This window comes from Medicago truncatula, chromosome 1, assembly GCF_003473485.1.
Source record: "Medicago truncatula cultivar Jemalong A17 chromosome 1, MtrunA17r5.0-ANR, whole genome shotgun sequence".
Classification (NCBI taxonomy): Eukaryota; Viridiplantae; Streptophyta; class Magnoliopsida; order Fabales; family Fabaceae; genus Medicago; species Medicago truncatula.
In genome coordinates this window covers 41,335,293-41,360,285 of record NC_053042.1, presented here as the reverse complement: position 1 = coordinate 41,360,285, position 24,993 = coordinate 41,335,293, and the positions used below count along the sequence as shown (strand labels likewise).

The 24,993-nt window shown below is 31.2% G+C and overlaps 2 protein-coding genes across 2 annotated transcripts; one reads left to right on the top strand and one right to left on the bottom strand.

Annotated features, from left to right (window-relative positions):
• Positions 1-8,535: 8,535 nt before the first annotated feature.
• On the top strand, positions 8,536-14,969 carry LOC11406488 (homeobox protein knotted-1-like 1). Its single transcript, XM_024782919.2, has 5 exons — positions 8,536-9,135; positions 9,350-9,460; positions 9,839-9,986; positions 13,849-14,111; positions 14,415-14,969. The coding sequence occupies exons 1-5, from the start codon at positions 8,854-8,856 to the stop codon at positions 14,574-14,576; spliced, it is 966 nt and encodes a 321-aa protein (XP_024638687.2). The 5' UTR covers positions 8,536-8,853; the 3' UTR covers positions 14,577-14,969.
• A 3,223-nt stretch (positions 14,970-18,192) lies between these two features.
• Positions 18,193-19,454, bottom strand: LOC11405947 (nicotianamine synthase). Its single transcript, XM_003591172.4, has one exon. It carries the CDS (start codon positions 19,448-19,450, stop codon positions 18,425-18,427), a length of 1,026 nt encoding a protein of 341 aa, XP_003591220.1. The 5' UTR covers positions 19,451-19,454; the 3' UTR covers positions 18,193-18,424.
• Positions 19,455-24,993: the final 5,539 nt, after the last annotated feature.

Below are 24,993 nucleotides of genomic sequence, written 5' to 3'. Positions count from 1 at the left end.
CACCTTGGGTGAGTGAAAATCATTGAGTGTCTTGTTCATTGGTGAGATTGGGAAAATGGGTAAAAATTAGGGTTGTTCTTTGTGAACTTGTTGAAGCTAATTTCTTGTAACCTTGTATCTCTTTGTAAGAACTCATTGATAGTGGATTGGAGAGATCAATCTCTCCCCCAGATTATGTCAAGTTGGATCGAACTAGGTCAACAATCTTTGGTGTGTTTGTTCCTCTCTTCTCTCCCTTTATCTTTTGCTTGCGGTTTTGTGCTTTTCACTTTAATTCCTAGATTAGATCTAGGTGTTGATATTGTTGATTATTGCTTGTGTTCACTTTGATATTCTACTTTCCTTTACTCCACACATCATAGTTTGTATTGGTGTGATTTTGAGTCCGAATTCACAACACATACCAAAAAAGACAATTGTTACCATAAAAGGAAAATATTTTTGATTTTTTATAAATTAATTACACAATTTCAATGTATTAACTACTATATAATTTCCTTTCTAGCATACTCAACCAATACCGGAGACACCGGTTAGCATTTCCTTTGAAAAAAACTACTATTACGTTAGAATTTAGAATTCACGTATAATCTACCAACTATTGAATTCCGAGCTTAAATCCAAAATTACAATACATGGAACACACAGTCCAACCATCTATATTAACCTCATTCAATGAATCAATTATTTTTCTTTTTTAAATTAATTAGATTATTTTTACTCAACAATTATATTTTTTAAAAGGTTTTTAATTTAGCTTTTAAACTTAAATTTTGTTGGAATATGCTATTAACATTTTCTGGCAGATTCACGACTTGATAGACATCTAACATGATTTTGTCTGAAGGTAGTCCAATGATTTTTTTCCTCCTCATAAATCAAATCTCAACCTAACATTAGGGACATAATTTTGTAATATATAATGATTGTTGTTTTGTAAATTCTTTGGAGGTATATATTTGGGTGGGATATGTCATATATTAGGTAAGTGTAGGAATAAGATTTAAAAAAAAAGATTAGGATTCTATTATGTCTTTTTCGTAGATGATGTCTAGGTTGTGGATAATTCTCCGGTAATAATAAAAAAAGAATCGTGGGTAAGCTAGATAAAAACATTCATAAAAGTAATTTTTAATAACAAAACATGTTTATTCCACTTACAAATTTACTCATGTAGGTAATTTTGATTGAGTAGTCTTCGTTTTTTTTTTTTTTTTTTTACATGAGAGAAGGAAAAAGAACAAAAGAAAAACCACGTCTAAATAAATGTCATTCTCATAGCATCACTAGTAAGGTTAAAGATAAATGTGGTAATGGTTGATGTACCATCATAAGAGATTCTGAATGATTAGCATATACTTTTGCAAGTATATCTAGCAAAGGTTTTCTTCTCGAAAAATATGATGAATGAAAATATTTCACTTCTTATCCAAATACATCCGAATAAGTTTCAAGAGGTTCACATAGTGATGAAGCCTCGACACTTCCTTTGACACTAAATACACTACATGAAGAGAGTCAGAAAAACAAACCAATTTCTTATAATCAGCCTCCCATCAAAGCTTAATCTCAATCATAAGGGCATGAATTTCAACATGCAAAATATTGGGCAACCCCGCACTACCATAAAATGCAAATTGAAATTTTCCTTCAAAATTTCTAACGAATCCACTATATCCTACTTTACTTGGGTTAGTCAAAGTGTTGTCATCTACATTAAGAACCATTGTATCATTATCACCATGCTACTAACATACTTCATGAGTGGGCCTAACTAATGCGGTTAAAATAATATTGTTGAATGCCCGTTGTGAAACTTGCAATTGCACATAAACAATTGAAACTATAGTTGAGACTATTGATTGGATAACATCAATCACCAACTTGTTGCGAGTGCGCCGTAAGTTCTACATTATGATAGGGGTGACACTCCCTATCTTATTTAATAACATTTGTATGATATCTCTCATATTACTCGAGAGATTGTCAGCACAATGAAGACACATTGGGGAAGCCACATCCAGACCACGCTGCAACAACTCGTGGACAAAGGATGGGGCAATGAAGAATATATTCATCTTCCTCGTTACAACATGGACATGTAGCAGCCAGATAAACATTCACCCCTCGATGGTGTAAGACTTATTTAGTTGGAATAGAGTTACGACAAACCAGCCAGATAAAAGACTGCACACTAGCTGAAAGTGATAATTTCCAAATCCAATTTCATTTCTTCAATGAGACAATATCATCCCTCCAAGATAAGAGCCAATGATACACACTTTTTGTTGTGTATTTTCCATTTAAATTATCGTTCCACACCCAAGTGTCAGAAAATCAGGGAATTATGGTTGGTTTCAATTCTTGTACTGAGGCACAAAATTTAGGAGATAAGTGCAGATTTAGATCAGCAATGATGTTTTCCCCATTATACCGTAGATCCTTAATTTTGAGGCATAAATGACGTGGAGATATATTTTGTTACCACGCTAATAAGAGGATGTTTGACGATCCAAGGATGGATCCACATATTTGTATCTCCATCTCCGTTTTGTAGGAGAAACCATCTTCTAACACATAAAGAGTTTTGAGGATTGCATTCCAAATAGGTGAACCTGTTTTTGCTTTTTCTAAAAACATATTCCCCTTTTCAAGTATTTATCAGCAAGGATAGACACCCATAACTTCTTGTCTGATTGCACGAAACTCCAAACAAGTTTTCCCAACAAAGTTGTGTTTTGTAGTCGAGTTGGATGAACTCCTAGACCTCCAAGCTTCCTAGGTTTCATGATCTTGTTCCAACCAACCGTGTGCATGGCTTAGTCATTTTTCCCATGCCAAATGAAATTCCGCATTGTCTTATCTAGATTGTCGCAAGCATATTAGGGATACCAACAAATTTGCATAGTATATGCTGGAAGTGAAGTAAGCACAACCTTAGCAAGGGCGACTCTTCCAAACTTTTTCAAAAGCCTTCCATTCCAAGAAGCAAGCTTAGAGGCTACTTTATCATAGATCTTTAGGAAATCTTCTTTCTTTGTACGTCCATATCTCATCTTTAATCCCAAATAATTCTCTAAGCGGTCAGTGAATGTAATATTAGCGAGATGTTCAAGAGGTTATTTGATGGATCTGCTAACTCCTTTGGATGCATAAGCTCTTGATTTCTCCAAACTAGTTTTTTAAAACCGAAAGAGAAATTTTTTTATTTAAGAGGTTGAAAATAAATTGTGTTTGGGAAGGTTTGGCTTTCGCAAACAGAAGCACATCATCAACAAAGAATAAGAGAGACGTTTTTGACCCTTTAGATGAATGTGAACCATTTAACCATTTTTAGCATGAGAAGTGTTACCAACACACTTTTTTAACACACACCTCAACCCATTCTATTTCATTGACTAAAACTAATATGAGTCTCATTATATATACATGGAACCCGCATAAGTTAATTTGGTAGGGTTTATGTGAACTTCAACAAATAAAAGATAATATGTTGAGATATGTGTATTAGACGGTGTATTCTTTAACATTATTTTTCTGGACATTATTTCTTCACATTAGATCTTTTTCTAAGAAGGAAAAAAAATTAGTTTATTACATAAAAGTGCATCCCAAAGCACAAGATACGACGTGGAGATGCCAAATACAAGGCAAGATCAATGTCTTCAAATGATAATTCCCTTTGAGAACGCCACAAACAACGACTAAGAGTCCAAAGACTCCTAATGGAATACAAGATTTAATGCAGTCGAGACAAACCACAACTAAAGCTCTAAAAACAATTAGAGAGAATTTTTACTTGAATTAATTATTAATATCTAAAGACTGATTATGTGTTAACCTATGTATACTCTCCTATCATAATTATAAGCAAAAATTAACATTTTGAGTTCATCCAATAACTGAAGTATAGGATCAATAATATATATCATATACATCATTTATTAAATGAACCTAAATTTTTTATTTTTTTTATTTATAATTGTAACCAGTGGATGTACATATCTTGTTAGTTTGCCGGACACAACAAATCTCTGTTTAACAAGTCATCGTATTCGATGAAAATTGACCAAGCCTAGTTCATTTACTTTTACGGATTAACGATCAATTTAGTTGCTAAAATATCTATAGGAAAATTAAGTAGATCTAAAAGTATATAAAATAGTCGGTTTAGTCATAAAATTTGTGATTGTAAAAAAAAGTCCATAAAATTTCACAAACTACTGATCATATCATATATTGTTAAAATCAAGGCTTAATTAATGATTTGACCTCTTAAGTTATTTGTTGGTTACATTTTGGTCTCATAAGTTATTAATGTTATAATTTCGTCTCTTAAGTTAGTATCTGTTAGCCAAATAAATCATTACCGTCAGTCTTTTGCCAAAACGTTAAATAGGCACATGTGAACGGTGACGTGACAACTTGCAATGTGTATCCACCTTAGACACTGACTTAACGGTTTTGACGGTGAAAATTTATTTGGTTAACAGAAGATGACTTAAAGGGACTAAATTGTAACATTGGTTATGAGATTAAAATGTAAGCAACAAATAACTTAAGGGACCAAATCATTAATTAAGTCTAAAATCAAAATCTACCTATCATATTTGGGAACTTCTATGGTACACCCGCAAATTAAGGTGTACCGGTACTCTCGCTTACATTTTTATAAATTAACTATCATTTTTTATGAAAGAAATAGGTGTTTGTTGACATATATATTTTAGAAAATATTATTTTATAAGAAAAAACATCATTTTATTTTTTAGAAAAATCATACTTAATTTTTCTACATTTTATTGTAAAAAATAATCAAAATTCTCTATTATGAGTAATAGGAATTCAGAAAAATCAAATTTTATTGTGTTGACGTTTTTGGTAAATAAGATTTAGTTATTATAATTATAGGTGATAGAAAATATTTTTTCTTACAAAAAATAACTTATTTAACTATTAATTTAAGAATTTGGTGTACCAATACACTCAAATTGTTGGATGTACCATAGAATTTGCCATCATATTTACCTACTTTAAAAATAAATTAAATAGATATTGATGCTTAAAACTAAATTAGTAGTTATTTATCAAAACTCGTTGACCGTGAGTCATTAGTCAAGGCTAGCTAGCATGGTCGGTCCAATAATTTTTAATATTCGATAAAACTTAAAGCAAATTTTAAGCAAAATTACTCTTATGGTTTTTTAACTTAAGCTCATTAACGTTTTGTCATTTATCCTTTTTTTTTTTATGTCATTTTGATCAATTTGCATATAGATTTTTCAGGATTCAAATTTATGATTTTATTTTATATGAATTCTTTTTGAAATGTTTGATATGAATTCTTAGTGTTCATTCCTTCACTCATATTTTCATATACAATTTAGATTCAATGCTTGAAAACTCACATGTAAATGATCCAAAGTGACCAAATGGCGTGAAAAAAGGTTATTTAAAATTAAATTAAGAGACGACAAATATTATTTTTCCTAAATTTTAATATATAATGCATCTTTTTCTGCATATGAGACTTTTTTTGTTTAAAAAAGCTAATGAGAAATGAATTTTTATTGGTAGACTAAAACAAAGCTTTGATAATCTTACCCTTAGCCATCTCCAATGGGGGATCCTAATCCAATCCAATAAGTATTGATTGCACATAGGTACCCTATTAGGGAGAGAAAGTGTAAGGTGCTTATTGAGTTGAGATGCTCAAATAAGCACCAACATTTTTTCTTAATCTTACACATTTTTTAATATTAAAATAAATAAGTGTTGTTTTTTTTTAATGAATAAATGAGCGTTGTTAAAATGTAATAACATAGAGTTATTTGTGAGATCTATTTAAAACTTTTTTCTAGGGTGTTGGTTTAAAAAAATTGAGTGTTTATTAAATATTATAAATAAATTATACGTACACATGATACCAATTTAAGTATTCAAAAGTGTTTGTCTCTTTATAGATGCCTTCATACCACTCTAGTAACTACTTTCTTCAATCTCAATTATAAATAATTTTTTACTTTTTATATTCATTTAATAAACGATATATGTGATTTATATTATAAACCATGCATGTTAATTATTGAACGAATATTAAAAGTAAAAATACTCGAGTGTAACTAAACTCCAAAAATTATCTTCACACAACGGGCCCGAACGAATTAAATGCATTTTGAAAGAGCAAGTTATGGTGTGAACGGCTAGAATTACTTCAACTTTGCATGACTAATATTATCACCCAAAAAGTGGGGAACACCACTTGAGAATCTATGTACCACATCATCTTCTATATTCTGAAAAACAATGAGTGTTGCTGTGCTCGTATCTGAGCTTTTCTGAATTTACAAAGCAGATAGTAACTTGATAATCAATACGTGCGGTTCTCAAGCTGAAAGACATTATGGGTTTTATGCAAAATGACCTAATAATGGGAAAAAGTCACCAATTATTTGCAAAATGCGCTCCCTGCTGAAAATATATTCATTTATTTAAAGATATTTGTGTAATATTGTTATCAATGCTACATAAAGTGGATACATGATTTTATGGTCATTTTTCTACTTTCAATTTGTTTTTTTTTTGTTGTTGTAATAAATGGGAACTAAAAAAAAAAAAAAATAGAAACAACACAACTACGGTATGAATTTATATTATTAATTAAAAACATAATTAAATCTCGTTAAAATAGAAACAACAGCCCCATAAATTGAACAATATTTGACGCTTTTAAAATAATTTATTTTAATCATAGTGTATATCAAAATTGGCAGCTCTTATTATATACAATTAAGTTAGTAGAAAAGCAGATAGACATACACATTAGTGTTGTCTTTTCACTAGTAGATATAAAATTTTTACTATCACTTAATAGTGAATAATCTCTATCAAAAAATTGATTAGACACTCGATATAAATTTTCACCTTTTAATTGAAATAATCAAGTGTCGAACTCGTCACCACTTGTGTAAATGATTCAAATTTCTTACCACTTATATCAACAAATTGTTGGTGTAATTTTCATCCCTTCAATAAATATGTAAGATTGACCACGGATGTCACACAAATGATTAATGTGCATGTCAAAGTCAAGTTTTTTTTTTTGTTGATAAACAAGTCAAAGTCATTTCATTAATAATTAAATGTTCAATAAGACGATAGACACTTGCATTGCGTACAAAGACAAGTATCTATTATAACTCTTGCTTATAAAGACAATGGACACTCGCGTACAAAGACAAGTATCCTTGCGCACAAGGACACTTGCCTTACTTTGAAAATAAGCTCGTGCCCTACTTCCGAAAGACAAGTATCCATTGGAATAGACTGGAGCACATAATTAATCAGAACCTCATGTCATGCTTTCGAAAGATATAATTAATCCTTACCCACAAAATTGGTTTGTAAGGTGAATTGTCTCAACTTATAAAAACATTGTTAGATCATCCTTTATTTGATATGAGACTCTTTAACACACTCTGTCATGCCTAGAACTGGACATGTGGAGCGTGGATATAAATTGTGAGTGACTTGATAACGAAAAATTTGATAGCAGATGACCCTACAGATCATAGAAAAGGTTCTAACACTGTCTTAAAAATTATAATTGAACTTAATGCACATATTAATACCAACTTATGAGATGAAGATACATTGCTAGGTTATCTCTTTTATCATGAAGGACTCTTCAAGAAAAGTAAACAATTTGTTAGTGTTGCAGATGTTAAATTAAAAGAAAATGATACTCCCTCCGTCCCAGTTTAATTGAGTTATTTTTTCATTTCTTACAAATTAAGAAAAGTGTATAAATGAAAAAGAGAGAAATGATTTTGAATGTCTTTATCAAGTATTGGTGCATTCTTCTTTATTATAAATGTAAAGTAGAATATATTGAATTGGGAGTAGTGAAAGTAGTACTACTATTAATTAAAGTTATAAAGAAAAAAAAATTAATATTGTATAGAAAAGTAAAATGACTCAATTATTTTAGGATATTTTTTTTTTTACAAATGACTCAGTTATTATGGGACAGAGATAGTGAAATTTAAAACATGGTGACATAATTTTGGGTATAAAAATCGTAATTAATTTGCAGGAATTTACACCTGGGGCCCTTGATAAGTATGACCAATTGGATTGGATATACTGACGTGGGTAATTGTCGTGTCTTGTTGAAAAGAAGTGAGTGACACCTACGAGTACGGCCTACATAGCTAGCTAATCACCTTAACCTTGTCAAATCCTTCTTACTGTTTCCTTCCTTTGCACATTGACACATATCTAAACACTTCACATGTACACGCTCACAATTTACTACTCTTTCTCTCTCTAAATTCTCTCTCCCTTGTGTGTGTGAGAGTGTGTTTTTCCTCCTCTCTTTCCTTTTCCCCAGGTTTTCTTGGAAAAGAAAAGCAAATAAGGTCTGGTCTTTTCCAGGTGCTGTAGCCAACCCAGCTTTCCACTCTTTCCTTTCCCACTTCTTATGTTTGTTTCTTCCCCTACCTAGCTGAGGTTGAAATAAAATGTTTTTACTCTAACTTCAGTTGTTTATTTATAATATATATTATATGAATATGGATTATATTCTCCACAAGTTGAAATAAAACCTAGACGTACGGGTCTTGGTGCTGTATTCAAGTATTATATTAGATTTCTTTTTGTTCGTTTTCCACCATAAATATATGGTCTAGTTTCAATTAGATCTTATATAATTGGTTCAAGATAACTTCTAGCTATGCTGCATATATATTACTATATCCTAATCTCTTTTTTTTTGACTGCTTACTAGTAGTACTATAATTTTATACGTATACTTGGATATTATTTAATAACTTTAGAAGAACTTTAGTAGATATGGAAGATAATTACCACAAGTTGAATGTCCCTTTTGTATGTTTTACAGTGGGTCATATTGATGGCAACATTAACGTTTATTCTTACACTGCTGCTGGATTGCATCTAGGAGGACTCGTGTGTGCTGCTGCTGCTAATAATAATAATAACTACCTTCACATGGAACACAACCGATCAGATCTAATAAGGTTGGATATGACGACGGATCGAATTATCAAGAACCAGATCGCAACTCACCCTCTTTATCCAAATCTACTATCTGCTTTTTTAGAATGCCAAAAGGTTATTTATTATTCTACTTCCTTCAATTCATCATATGATATATTTTTTACTCAATCATATGGTTAATATTAATATTATCAATATTAATTAATTCTTAGCTAGCATATGCTTTATATTTTATTCTTTTATAATATGATTAGTTTATTTATATATTAAAAAATTAAATAATCTAATTTTGTATTCATATGAATACTATATAATATTGTGTATGAAGGTTGGGGCACCAACAGAACTTGCGTCTCTTCTTGAAGAAATAGGGCGTGAAAGCCACCCAAATAATGCTTTCCGTGAGATAGGAGATGATCCTGACCTTGACCACTTCATGGTATATTTTCTTTGGCTCTTATTAACCTGCGATGGAAATTTTATCTTGAAAATATAAGATGTTATTTTTGATAAAGTAATGATTACATTTTCATGAAAACTTACTTATCTTAGATGCTTAACCATTGTCATTGGGGCACTGGATAGTATTCTTTAAGTAATGTAAGATTGGGAAATCTAACGGGGCACTTATTAAGAAATTTTGTCTTAAAAATAGTGCATTTAATGCATTAAAACTTTAAAATGTGACTTTTTCTAGGTAAAATTTAAAAGCCCTTAGGGCACTTAAGAACCGTTATTAGCAAAACCCTTTAAGATTTGCAAATGGAATGGATAGAATTAAGATTTGTTGCTAACATTTATTACACTTGTTGATTAGGAATCATACTGTGAAGTTCTTCATAGATACAAAGAGGAGTTATCCAAGCCCCTCAATGAAGCAACATTATTTCTGTGTAATATTGAATCACAACTAAACGAACTTTGCAAGGGGACACAGACAATGTCATCCGATTACAACCGTTCAGGTAAAGATAATATAATTGGATTTCATAATACCTTTAAATATCTGGATATTTTTCTTTATCTGGTAAACATTTTTTTTTGAATAAATCTGGTAAACATTTTGTTTTTAGCTGAAAAAGTCCTGGACACGAATGGCCCTCTTCTTTTATGTAACACGAATGGCCCTCTAATTATGTACGATAATAATGGAGATGAATTTATTTTCTAATAGTTCTATTTAACTGCTAGTAGCAGTATAGTACAATATATAAGTAGCAAATCTTTACATTGAGGCCCGCGTCACGACCATCTGTCCTCTTAAGTTAATACCACCAGTAATGAGATATACTTGTTTTCTTTTTGTCGGGATTCAAATCCCGACCTTTACATATATACATTATGCATTGTTCCAACCAACTAAGTTAAGCTCACGAGGACGAGATATACTTGTTTAGTCACAAACATAAATATAAATCGTCGTTTAGGAGCGCATACATAAAAGGGAAAAGTATGGAAGAGAAAGGAATGAAATAATATATCTTTTTGAAATTATTAAATGATAGATGTTTTAATGAATGTGTGCCTAAATGATATTGATTTGGTGTTGTATCATATAAATATTTCTCACTAGTACTAGTTTAGGGGGGTTTTCGCAAGTTCAAAGTTCCCTAAATGTTTTTTGGCTTTATGTTACTTGGGTTATTTGAAAGGAACTTAACATATTTTTCAGAGGAAGGAGGATAACTTACATGCTCTTTGTGAAAGGGTAAAACTTCAGTCATATTGGTGGTTTAAGTCGAAATATGTTTTATTCGATCTTTGACTATCAATTATGGAGGCTAAATCCTATTTTCAGTTTAACTGCACTTCCTTCTTTATCAAAGCTTTTTTCAATACACTTCGTGCTTAGATGACTTGATTTGGTTTTTTAATATATCAATTCCTTTTGGCTTTAACAAAAATACATGTATATTGTTATAGTTTTTGTTTATGTTGTGCTATCTTTTTTTTGTCCGACAATAATATGGAGTTTATTTCCAATATAAAATGAATTTTGGTTGTCCCCACATAGTAAAAATTTGTTTAACATTTAAATTTATTTTAAAATAAATTAATGTAAAAATATGACATGACATTAAATCAAAATCTATGAGGATTATTGTCCGCGTAAGCTTAGCTTAATTGGTATAGACAATGCATATATATGTAAGGTCCGGGATTCAAACCCCACCCAAAAAAACACAATCTATGAGTACCATTGTATATTTACATTCATCTAATATTGATGATCAACTAATTCAATACTTTGTTTTTCAATAGAGATTATTGGAAATGAATATGTACAATTTCATAATGTGATTCATCTATTATTCATGTGTCTCCGTGTCTCTCCTATTCCACTCAGCCACACACTAATATATAAGCAACGGGGTTAGGGGTTGTTTTGGCCTCAAATACCCCCGACCCGAATCTTCACTAAAATCCCACATTTGTCCAAAACTTTGTCGGGTTTGAAAATAAGCACGCATTCCTGCCCCCAATTGGGGCCGGGTTTCCTTGTACCGCTCCTATCAAGAAAATTCCGAGACCCACATTCAATTTCTTTGGTAAATTAAAGTTTAGGTGAGTTCGGTTTCGGGGCTCACCAAATTCAAGGCAGACTTGTACACATAGAACATTTAAAAAAGTATGTACATATCATCCACCAATCTTGTAGGTGAGTCAACTCCTTATCAATTAAGTTAATCTTAATTGAAGAGCCCTATATTAAATAAACATTTGGTTTGATTAATAAAATCTACGAAGAAGATACACATCACGTTACATATTTATGCAAGAATACCTTACATATTTATGTAAGAATGAGTTGACCACATCATAGTGGAGTTTTCCTTGAATGGGGCGGATTTGACCGGATTCCGGTAGGTGGGAGTTAAATTGACATGTTAACACATTAAACATGTAGTTATTAAAATTTATTTGAGGTTTGATAGGGTTGACCAAGACATGCACTTTCTATGATGTATTGTCTATAAAATGCTTTGTGTAACTATTTTTTTCTATGATAATAAAAAGTAAAATATTGTATACAATAGTCAAGCAAATCCAATCTCAAATACATGGGAATTGATTTTCAAATCAAATTGATTGGAAGATCAAATCACAAAACTAAAGGGATCAAGTCAGATGATTTTTGCTCTCAAAATCTATCTAACCCATTCCATAAGTACTCCTAGGGAGGATATTATTTTTGTATTGATTTTTTAATCTTTCAATTAAATATATATAGTTTACCAAGTTTTAATCGTAGATCTTGGGGTCAAAAAGTCTACATTGTTCAGACAAAAAATATTGGCCCTAGTGTTGTGTGTATGTACCACTATCTCTCTCGAGTCGGTGTAGATTTTGTCCATTAGTCTTAACATAGTAGTCAATAACGACCGCACGTAGTGGCAACGAACCGTTACACTAATCGTCGTAGCGGTGCAGAATCAGATAGCGACTGCTTCAGCCGTTATTTGATTTTAGTTGAATATTTTCAAATTGACCCTATTTTTCAAACATTTTGCATGGTTTCCAAATTTCTAAATTGATTTTGGGGCATTATGGAGATTTTAAAAACCAAATTGACTCTGTTGTATGGTTTCTGTGTTCTTTTTTTCTTGCTTTATTTTCTTTTGTTTTATGGTTTCTCTTGTTTTATGATTTTTTTTTATTTGTTCCTCTCTCTTTTGTTTTTTGGTATGTTGATTTATGAATGTCTCGTGAGATTTAAATGTTTTTTTTTTGTCAGGTAGCCTAGTGGCTAGAATTCACCTTATAAGATGAATAAGCGGGGTGTCCGTGGTTCGTACCCCGGCCCCTGCATATAATAATGCATTGTCCTACCAACTGAGTTATGCTCACGGGACAAGAGATTATAAGTTTTTTTTTTTGTTGAGAAATATATAAGTTTGTTTATATTTTATAGCATTATTCATGTAACGGGACTGTTATTTGTCATACCGCTATACGCTATCCCGCTATCCCCTTTTGGGGTCGGCCGCTACGCACTGATATCCAAGATTGACTACTACGAGTCTTATCTCAACTGACAAAAATATTCCACTTATATGTGTGAGTTTTCTGATGGCTAATGTTGTTTCTTCTTTCTACCGAATAAAATAATTTGTGTGGATTTTGTACAAATATCTTTTTGTTTCAAAGAACCTGGTAGTGAATTACTCTTTTCTTCCTTTCCATGTCAAGGCTGCATTATATCTTTCCAATTTCAATATTGAATTTCTATAAAACAGTGGTTTCTGGAGTCCCTACTCAAGTAATGAAATAGGAAGGTTTTGGGTATTATATAGTTGCATGCATGATGAGAATGTTTTGGCATATACTTGAAATTCGAAGGTAAATTTTATGTGTTGTTTCTTTATTGAGTAGTACTAGTCGTACATACCATGAAAGAGATGGTCCCAATCATTTTATTTCACGTACGTGAAAGCGAAAGTTAATTGTTGGATATTCTTCTTTGAAGGAATTGTTGGATATTCTCAGTAATAATAAAATGTTGGAGGGGGGGACCATTTTAATATATTGACATGAAAAATTGAAGCTATAGAAAGTATAGGGCTGACTCATTCGGCATATAATAATTGGTGTATTATTGCATACATGTATACTCTCAATTGATGATTATAGCACTACACTACACCATGTACACACATTCAACAAAAATTGATCAAGTATATACTTGTACTAATTAAGTTGATATGGAGTTTGCATTTCTTGATTAGACTGAAATTATTTAAAAAAAAATTATGTTGTGGAATGCTTATTATTATTTTTTAATGTTGTGCATTTCATGATTCCATTTTGTCCTTTTTTTGGGGTCAGATCATGAGGCAGCAGGGACATCAGAGGATGAAATGAGTTGTGGAAAGGTTGAAGCAGTAGAAGGTGGTCATGATGAACTTTGTGGCACATCATGTCCAGGTGATAAAGAGCTTAAAGAAATGCTTCTTCGTAAGTATGGGGGTTACCTTAGCAACTTAAGACAGGAATTTCTCAAGAAAAGGAAAAAGGGTAAACTACCAAAGGATGCAAGAAAAGCATTGATGGATTGGTGGAACGTCCACTATAGGTGGCCTTATCCCACGGTAATTCAAATTCATATCATACAAAGCATACTAGTACATGTAATTTTTATATAAGAAAGTGTACTAGTATATAGTATATCATATATTTTATTGTGCAATTAATGTTAACCAAAACAATACATATATTTTGTCCGACTTCAAATCTTGACTAACAATTCTTGATCAAATTTTACTTATCAAAAGGTTGACTTGAACTCCAAGTCACATGATAACAACTTCAACTCCATTGTGTCAAACTTCTTTAATATATTGACATTCTAATTGCTAAAATCCTAAAAGATTATAATTTGATGAATTTTTCAGGAGGAGGAGAAACTGCAGCTATCAGATATGACTGGACTTGATATAAAGCAGATAAATAATTGGTTCATCAATCAGAGGAAAAGACACTGGAAACCATCTGAAGATATGAGATTTTCCATTATGGAGGGTGTAAGTAGCACCGGCATAGCAGGACCTCTGTAAGTTAATTCTGCAGGTGGAGTAGAATCGTCGAGTCTTGTTTTAATCTCCGAAAGAAGTTTACCCTTTTGCTTGAATTAATGTGATGGAAATGATATTAGCTAGGCTTCGGCCATCTCAAAAGTCCAATCAAGAACATTACGCCTATGTTAATTTTCTGAACCGGCACCTATGTCACTCACTAAGTAGGTCTGTTGAGCTTGTATACACATACTTGTGTTCAGGATATGCTAGTTAAAATATTATTAGTTATCTGTATCATGGATTCATGTTTCAGAATCTCATTATTTTATGACAAATTTGTATAGATATGTGCAATTGATGTTAATTTGAAGATAAACCTGGGAATGTAATGCATGCATTGAAAATAACTATTCATGATTTTAGAAGCGTGTACCACCGTCCTGACCATCATAGCCATAGGTGGTGAAGTTTCTTGCTTGAGGTGCAGGTTTTTAGATGATGATTAGCCTTGGATTTGGATGGAGAGTATTATTTTTTTGGTTCTAAAGAGTCTAATAATGAGAAGTTATTTTGAGAAGTGAGAAGTTATCACTTTTGAATTGTAATGATATAACAAAATATAAGCAATATATATTTTTTCTTATAATAACTGTGATATTTGTAAATTAAAAAAGTCTTGTGATATTTGTAAATTAAAAGTCGTTGTAAAATAAGATTTGTTATTTTTTTCAATGTAACACTAGTTATTATTATTTGGTTATAATTATACGATTTTGTTAATATTATGTAAATTACTCCCAAATCAATATTATTCACTTTTTTTGAAGTGGGATATTATTCACTTATTCTCTTTAATTCGTATTTTCAATAATTATTCAATATTACTCCATAATATCACATTTTAAAAAATAAAATTATTCACTATTCTCTTCCTCTCTTTCATGTTTTATCTCTTGTAAATGTGATATTTGCATCTTTTCTAATACACCTCTCTCGGCTATTGCCCAGCTCTGGGAACATGACTACATGAATAATTTAGACACAAGATATTGAACATAAGATTTAGATGCACTCACAAAAATGAGGGAGAAAAGAATTAAATAAAGTGCATTTTCCAAATGATTAAAGTGTATCCAGATCCTGTCTTTAAAATCTAGTGGATATACTAGTATTTCCCATCATGTTATTTTCTATTGCCACTATCATTTTCTTACCAAAAAAAAACGTGATTTTTTAAAGGTGTGTACTATATGTATTTCAAAAATATAAGTTGAAAAATGTAGCATGCCCATATTTTATACTAGTTTAAAACAAATTTTGCACTTTCATGAATGTTGGTCATTCACCAGATTATATGCTACGTAATTTTAAACATACGGCATCACCATTTTTTAATACAAAATTCCGAAGAAAGGATAAAAAAAAAAACTAAGTGCTTTTAAAATTTTGCCTCAATTAAGTGAACATACGAAAATAGTGGATCAAGAATGCAATTTAGTCTATTTTATATATATATTTTTTTTGGAATAATTTTATATATTTTTTTTAGGGGAAGTCTATTTTATATTTAAGAACTAAATAAATATTATAAACATTTTCTATAACAACCTTTACTTGAAGTCTATTTTATATTTAAATAATAATTATAAAGCACCAAAAAATAACCTTCAAGTAAAGGTGTTTTTTACAATAAAAATTGCTCTTCTCACATCAGGATTTGCTCACTCTCATACAAATTGATGAAAACATCACAGTTTGACTTAAGTTACGCAGGTGTTATACCAACGTGAGTTAAGTCATTATGAAATTACAACTTGAGTGAGTTAAGTCGCTATGGGATACAACCTGCGTGAGTTAAGTCACGCTCGATACTTTCAGCGTGAGTTAACTCATAGTGACTTAACTCACTCAAGTTGTAACCTAGAGTGACTTAACTCACACATGTTATATCCTAAAATGACTTAACTCACTCAGGTTGTATCCCAGAGTGACTTAACTCACACTGGGTATAACACTTTCGTAACTTAAATCACGGTGGAGTATTTTCGTCAGAGTGAGTAAATCTTGACGGGAGAAGAACAATTTTCTTTTACAAGTCTGAAGACCAGGGCCCAAGCCCAGTGCAGTATAAGCTTTATAGAACTTTACATACAATATTTAATTTTCTGAATTAAAAAAAAACTAATTGATATTTTTAAGGTTTTTCATAACGTTTCTTATACAACCTATAATAGTTTTATCTAATTTTAACGACATCTTTTCATATTTTACTTATTAGGTAAAATGAGAGCAAATTGATAAAATAAAAAGAACAATTACTAATGAGGGTGGGGCTTAGTAGAAAAGGGCAAATATTCAACAAAGAAAAAAAAATCAATATTTGAATTTCGACCGAAAGAGTTATTTACATTTGGTATTAATCGGTGTTATAAATAAAATTACTTATGGTAGAAGAAACCTATGAGTAAAACAAAAAAATAAGAAAAAAAAGGTTTCCAAGTTAAACAAGGAAGACACACACCCCTAAAATTCGTGCATATAATCTTCTTCCGATAAATGTGAGTGATCGATCATAAACTCATACCCCAACCGGTTGCACTACCACCTCTTGTATCACCGTGTAGACTATGCATCATTTCAGCCAATTACATGTATACTAGCTTTTTACTTTTTTTTTTTTTTTAACAAAATACTAGCTTTTTACTTAAACAATATGTTGATTATAAAGTGCACAAGTAAGACAGCTCTTGCACCATGTATAAATTAGTTTTTCTATTGGATCAATAAATCTCGTTATTAAATTAAATGAAATATAATATGACTTATATTGATCTAATGGAAGAAAAAAAATGTACTTGTGCATAGTGCAAGATCATTTTCTTGTGCATTGTAAGACAAAGTCTAAAAAATATATAACAGTAGTCCTAAATTTTGGTGGGTGAGGAATCTAGGAGGATTTGATATATATAACAGTAGTCCTAAATTTTAGAAGAGTTAAGAAAATAAAAAATGGTGGTTTAAACTGTAATAAAAGAGAAAATACTAATATAATAAGTTAATAACTGATATACTAACATTTATTTATCTAACAAAAATTAGTTGAAAATTTTATATAGACACTGATTGGTTTTATGAGGAAAATAAGATAATTCTTTTTCCTTTCTATTTATCATGTCATCCGTGCGAAATTTTCATCGTTGTTTAACAATGACTCATTTTAATCAAGGAATATGTGGGTCATGCAAGTTTGAGAGGAGGAATGACTGACAGTTCTTCTAATTGATTTGCAACAAGAGACGAGCAGTGAGTTTTGTTTGCATGTAATTTCAGCAAACTAGTATGAAGATTGCTCTTCCCTTGCACTGCTCAATTTCATGAAAAAACCTACCGGAAGATTGATTCTGGTAGGTCTTGACTCTTGAGAGTAAAAAAACACGTTTGTAAGCTTTTATTTGGTGGGTAACATCGGGAGGATGAGCCGCGACCAACTAGTATTGAGTGTTATCACCATCTTCGTATCATTTTCATCATCAAGTTGTATTTGATAGTGTATGTTGATTTTTAAGAAGATATGACAATTTCTCAAAGCTAAATTTTACCGCTACCTTTTCAGACTTCAAGTACATAACATAATTTTTTTTCCTATATGCCTTGATTTGAATCACAACCAATTTCCACATTTATTTAATAAATACTAGATTAATAAAAACAACAGCAGCACCAAAAACATATGCTAGATAGTCCAAACAAGTTAGACATAAAATGGAAATACTAAGTAGATTGCAAAAGACACAATAACCATGTCAAGCATTAGGGAGTACCAGATAGAAAACATGCATGTAGTGATCTGAAAAGGACGATCAACTTATTAATTAATTAATAATAGCTTAATTTTCTTCAATGACCAATTCCTCAATCATATTATTGCCATGGTTGATAAGTGGTTTGAGAGCTTGAATCTCATCAGAACAACACTTGTTTGGTAGTAAAACCATAGGATACCTGCGCGCTATGACAACTGAATTGATAACCTCGTCCGTTGGATGAAACACCGAGAGCACCTCAAAGCCTCGAAGATCATTGGTATCAACAACCGGATACAAAAAAGCACGCGCACCGTGAGCACTCCTGAGCATCAGGAGTGCTCCTGGTGCCATGTACTTAGCCAAATGCTCAATGATCCTATTCTTTTCCTCAACACTCATTCCCACAAGTGCTGCCAAATAAACAACTTCATATTCTTTCAAAGCATTTGAAACATCCAATATATCATTGGTGTAAAAAAACATACGCTTTGATAATTCAGGATCAGAGGAAACCAAGCAAGAAGCTTTGGAATTGGCTAAAGGGTCAAAGTCATAGTTGTGAAAAATTGTGTTTTGTAGGTGATTAGTGGCTAACACAAGTGAAGTAAGTGGAAGTGGACCTGAGCCAATAAAGGCAATTTTTTTAGGAACATTAGTGGAGTGTTTGGTTAAGATATTGAATTCAAGGAGACTAAGTTTGAGGTAGTTTGAATAATAAGGGAAAATGTTGAGTTGATTGAGTGGATTATTGTATGAAGCTATGATAGTTGAGTAGTGACTTTCTAAATGGCCTTCAGCTTCACCACATAGCCTTATGAGTTTGGATCTAATTTCTTGAACTTTTGTGCTAAGTTTGGTAACATCAATGGGACTAGGTGGCATGCATGTGAGAACAAGTTTTGTGAAAAGTGTGTTGACATTTTTGCAAGGTTTGAGTGTGTCTAAGCTTGAGATTTGATCATAGAGTTTGCATACTTCTTCGATCAATAGATCTTCCTTGCCAACCATGTCGACACTATGAGGTTGTTCCTCGAGAATGATCAAAGAAAGCACGTTACTTAGACACACGCACACAGAACAGAAGACAGGCCACAACTCAACACTCATTGGGAGTCAGTATTTATGCTCACTTGTAGGGTCCACATCCCCCTTGGGACTCTTCTTTTTTAGGGAAAGAATGAGCTTAGATTTTGATCCTTATAAATATATTAATTTTTTGTTTTAGTTATTTTAAAATTTTCTTTCAATTTTTAGTTCTTATAAAATTTTTAACCATTGTTTTTGGTCCCTATTTTTAAGTTAATTTTTGTATTATTTTTTTAATGAAATTGTGCAGAAATGTGTAGAATATTGCAAAAAAAAATTAGAGTTTTTTAACAAAATACAAATTAAATATGAAATTTTAACCGTAAAATATATAAAAATTCATATTAAATTTATGTTTTGTTAAAAAAATCTATTTTTTTTTTGGAGTGATTCTTATAATATTATGTATTTTTCTGCAAAATTTTATTAAAATATATTAATTCTACGTATGAGTTTACTTTAAAGGAGAGATCAAAAGTGAAGACAGAAAATTTGAGGGACTAAAAGTTAAAGAAATGTTTTGGAAGGACTAAAACGAAAAATTGACATATTTATAGAGACCAAAAATATATTTAACCCAAAAACAAATTAAGTAAACAATTACAACAATAATATAACGTAGAAAACTCTAAAATTTGATGGAAAACCACATTCGTTTGTGAATTGTGACATGATATTGCATTTTAACATGTATAATATTAGACATGTTAGACAAATTTTTTTTTTTAGGCTTAAATGCTCTTTTGGTCCCTTAACTATTTAATTGGTATCGCTTTGGTCCCTTAACTAAAAAAAAAAATTGCTTGAGGATTTTAAGTTTTTTTTTAGTCTCGTTTTGGTCCCTTCTGTTAGGTTTCCGTTAGGGTTTTAAAAAAAAATTAACTCCTGGACACGTGTCACCTTGTCATTGGCTCTGAGTTTTTTTTTTACAAAAAATATTATTATTTTTAAAAAAAATATATATATTTAAAAAACAAATCCCAGAACCAATGACAACGTGACACGTGCCCCAGAGTTAACATGTGTCACCTTGTCATTGGTTCTGGGAATTTTTTACAAAAAAATTAAATATATATATTAAAAAAAAAATCAGAGCCAATGACAAGGTAACACGTGTCCACACTTAACGTTTTTTATTAAAACTAACGGAAACCTAACAGAAGGGACCAAAACGAGACTAAAAAAAAACTTAAAATCCTCAAACAATCTTTTTTTTAGTTAAGGGACCAAAGCGATACCAATTAAATAGTTAAGGGACCAAAAGAGCATTTAAGCCTTTTTTTTATTTTGACAAAAGACAAACTTTTTTCTTAAATCTCACATCCTTTTTTTTTTTTGGAAGGAATCTCACATCCTTTTGAATACCAACGCTTTTTAAGTAACGTCTCACAACACGTTAAGACAAGAGTATACAATAAAAGAAAATCAGATAAAAATTTAAAGTTCATACTGCATCTTGTAACGAAGAAGTGGAACAATTATATATAGTATTGATCTCCGGTCTTCATTTACCATCTGAATGTAAAAATTGTTTTAAGATGTCTCGTTTCAACAAACTTCAACAATATAGACCAACTCAATAAGTTTACATATGAGATTGATCTAAGTGGTTATTGAGTTCCACCAAAAGACTAATCGTTCAGAACAATTTGAGTTTGATTTCTTTGTGAAACTAAGATTATTGAAAAATCTTTTTCAAAAGATTAACACACAAATAAAAATAAAAATATACGTTGTTAGACCGACATTTGCTAAAGATTTGAATACATGACTATTAAATGACCTACTGCAAAGAGTGTAACTTAACCCTATAATTTTTTAGAATAAAATGACACCAGTAACTATCTTACAATATTCCTCAAAAGTATACTTAATACCACAATTAGACCTTAGTTGACAACAAAGATACTACAATCTTAGATCTAAGAAATATGCATGTTAATTTTCATAGATTAACAATTGTAATTTGAGGATATAACTGATATTTTTCAATGATCAAGCAAGATTTTTTAGGATAGGAGGTTCTGTCCTCAATGTTATTGACACTTTTAACCATATAGGATTAATTTGGCATATACGAAAAATAACTTGACACAAAAAAGATTTAAAAAAATATCACACTGACACAATAAATTTAAATAAAAGTCCTCTAATGCCTTTTTTTTCTTAGCATTTTCTGCTTAAAGGAGTGAACAAGCTCCAGAGCGCCATTTTGATTATTTTTGTGGCGCTGTTGTAAATATAAATTATAATTATAAATGTGTAAAGATATTTATAAGACTTATTTTAAGTTTTAAAAACTGCAACAAAAATTTGTTAAAATCAATACGGAATATTAGTGTAAGGGAGTCTGAAAGAACAAGAGTACTGGAGTACCCAAAAAAAAAAACTTTGACACATCATCGTTGTCAAAAACTTAAAGCAATGTGTATATGGGTCATGTCCATGTCATGTGGTCTTTTCAGAATATAATCAATTTTAAAAATATTTTTGTTACCGAGGATATCAATAGGTTGAGTTGTGTGTTATGTTTTTCTCTATAAGTATCAATTATATATCGTTTCAAGGATAAAATAGTCCAGTCAAAACTGCATAAGATTTCCACTACATTGTAGGACACATTACACATTACAATCTCGAATATGGAAGAAGCCACTCAAAAAATATGGTATTGATATCAATCTAATTTTCGATGAGACGGGTTCTAAAAGGAACACATATTTATGAAGGGACAAATTCCGAAGAGACAAAAAGCAAAGAGGAGAAGTGACTCAGGAATACGTCGAGCAAAAGAGAAGAAGAGAAATATGAGTATGACGTTCAACTTGGTATGAATTGTGAAATGACTTGAGCATTCTATTTATAGGGTTGGAGATCTTAACAGTCAAAAAGGGACAACTCATATAGCACGAACGTTAATAATGGACAACTTGATTGAGCTCGAGAGGGTGGATGATGAAACGTTGAGTGCACACACATGTGTGTGTCCAACTAACGCATGTGTGTGCCAATCACACGCTGGAGTAAGCAAAATGTGTAACATATATTTGACGTGAACTAAAATATTAATTCAAATAAAAAAATTTAAGGTTGTAGCTCCTAAAAAATCTCAAAGGGCAGATGCTAAAAAGTTGATGGTGAATGCAGGCGTGTGTCTGACACACGATGGTGTGTTAAGAACACAAGTTGGTGTAAGCAAAACGTGTAACATAGATTTGACGTGAACTGAAAATGAATTCAAATAAAAAAAATTAAGGTTGTAATTCCCAAAAAATATTAGACTATATAGCCCAAGCCCAACTAGAGAAACACGACATATATGTAGAGGTAAAGTTGATTGTATTCTCTTCCGTTCACAAAATTGGGTGCCCCTTTGGGCACACCCTATAAGTATCCTACATCCACCTTATCTACACAAGTATTGTGTGAATTCTATGACTTTTTCAACTCACATACTGGTATATTCTGTGTTCCAACAATCCCTCAACTGAACTTATTTTTTTTCCTTTCTAAAGTGCGTCAGAAGCTTCTATAAGATTTTACATAAACAAATGTGTCTTCCGACTTAAACCTTTCATAGTGAGTAAGATTCATATTTTACTAGAGTGACTCATAGCTTGAACTCTAACTCTAACATCAAAACACAAATAAAAGTTTCATATCGTGTATTCATAAAAATCATGTGCTTTAACAACCTTGCAAGTCTATCTCACTATATTGATCACTCTATGAACTTTGAGTAAAATTTTGTAGGAAACGATCCAACTTTCACAATCACATTGATCAGTCTATCGATAGACTGATGTTGTAGATAGGTACTTCACTCTATATAAATTCTAGAACTCGTTAAGAGTTTCTATTACCTCACCCTTTCATTGCTTTAGGAATCATTTTATTTATTTATTTATTTATAATAGCATGTTCATCTCATATCATTTCACAACTTAGTTTTACTTTTACCCATTGAACCTAATTATTTGGATCTCCGGTCTTTTAGGTTGAATTACCATCATGAATGATTCATCGTTCTAAAGGCAATAGTCCCACTCTCTTTGATGTTTTCATTACATTCTCTCTCGCCAATAATTTCATCAAAGGATCGGTTAAATTTTCATCAGCACTTACACCATTCACTTTAAAACTTACACCATTCACTTTAAAAGACCTTTTTGAGAGTAAATCCTTAACATTGTTGTTCTTATGAAGCATATGTCATCTTTTATCGTTGTAACAATGATTCTTAAATTTTACAATAAACATGGTATTATTGTAGTAGATCAAAACGGTTGGTATCAATTATTTTCAAAAAGAGATATTTACTGGCAAACATCTTAACCAATTAACTTCATCACTAGTTTTGGTCAGTGATGTCATCTCAAAATCAATATTAGACTAAGTCAATATAGTTTGTTTCTTATATTTCAAATAAATAACTCTTATAGATATGTTAAATATGTTAAATATCCTTCAAGGACAATGAGAAAATTTGATAATTATTTTAACTGAAAGTATTTTGATAATTTTTTGATAGGACAAAGAAGCTGTTCACTTTAAATGATTTGAACGCGATTAAAATTTGATCGTGTATTGCAACGGAAAGTTTTCAAATAATTATTTTTAAGGTTGTTGTTTCCAAAAAAATAATAAAAATACCACACAGCTCGAGCTTGTCAAATAGCGGCAACACGTGTGGTGGTCAAGTTGAGTGTGTCCTTTCCTGATCACAAAATCAGATATTCATATAGAAGAACACGCTAAGTATCCTACCTCCACCTTATATGTCCTAGTATTGTGTGAACTCTTTCAAATGTGCTCTATGCTCCAACGCTTATCTTATATATCATTCATTTATTCATTCTTACATGATATAAAACTAATAACTTAATTCCAACAATTATAACCGTCAAATGTTAGGGATTGGCTTCGCGGCTTGTGTTAGGCGACTTCTCTCTTTTGTTAAGTCTTACATTTTTATTTTGCTTAAGGTGTCTCCAATTAAAAGCTACAAATAATCATATATTGATATTCATTTAAGAGATTGATCTATTTCAACAAATATTCTTTAATACGAAGCTGTCAAAGATTGAACTTTTAACCGCTTGTCAATTGTATTACACTGCTTATTTATGCCTTATATACATCATCATCCTATTGTATTTTTTACTCTTATAGCACAAATTTTTCTGCCACTCTTGATTGAAATAAGGAGTCACTCACTCAGTGAACGAACGAGTGGTTGCCTATATCAATCAGATAAGGAGCTTTGGGTATAAAAGGAGTAATGCGCATAACTATGTGACAAAATTTCAGGCCCCTCATTTCTTCTGTTTTTTAATTTTAATTTTAATTTAATTAATATTGCTACTTCCACTATCACTCACAGTGTGTAACAGCACCAAATGCGACTACCCGACGCTGAAACCAAAGGCAAATAGTGTAATTGTAAATGTACTTTTTTCTAAAACAAATGTAGCCATAGGGTTGGGCATAAAAGAAAATGGAAATTACATGAGGATGTTGCTAAAATGGACTCATCTTGTATCAAAATATTATATTTAAATAGA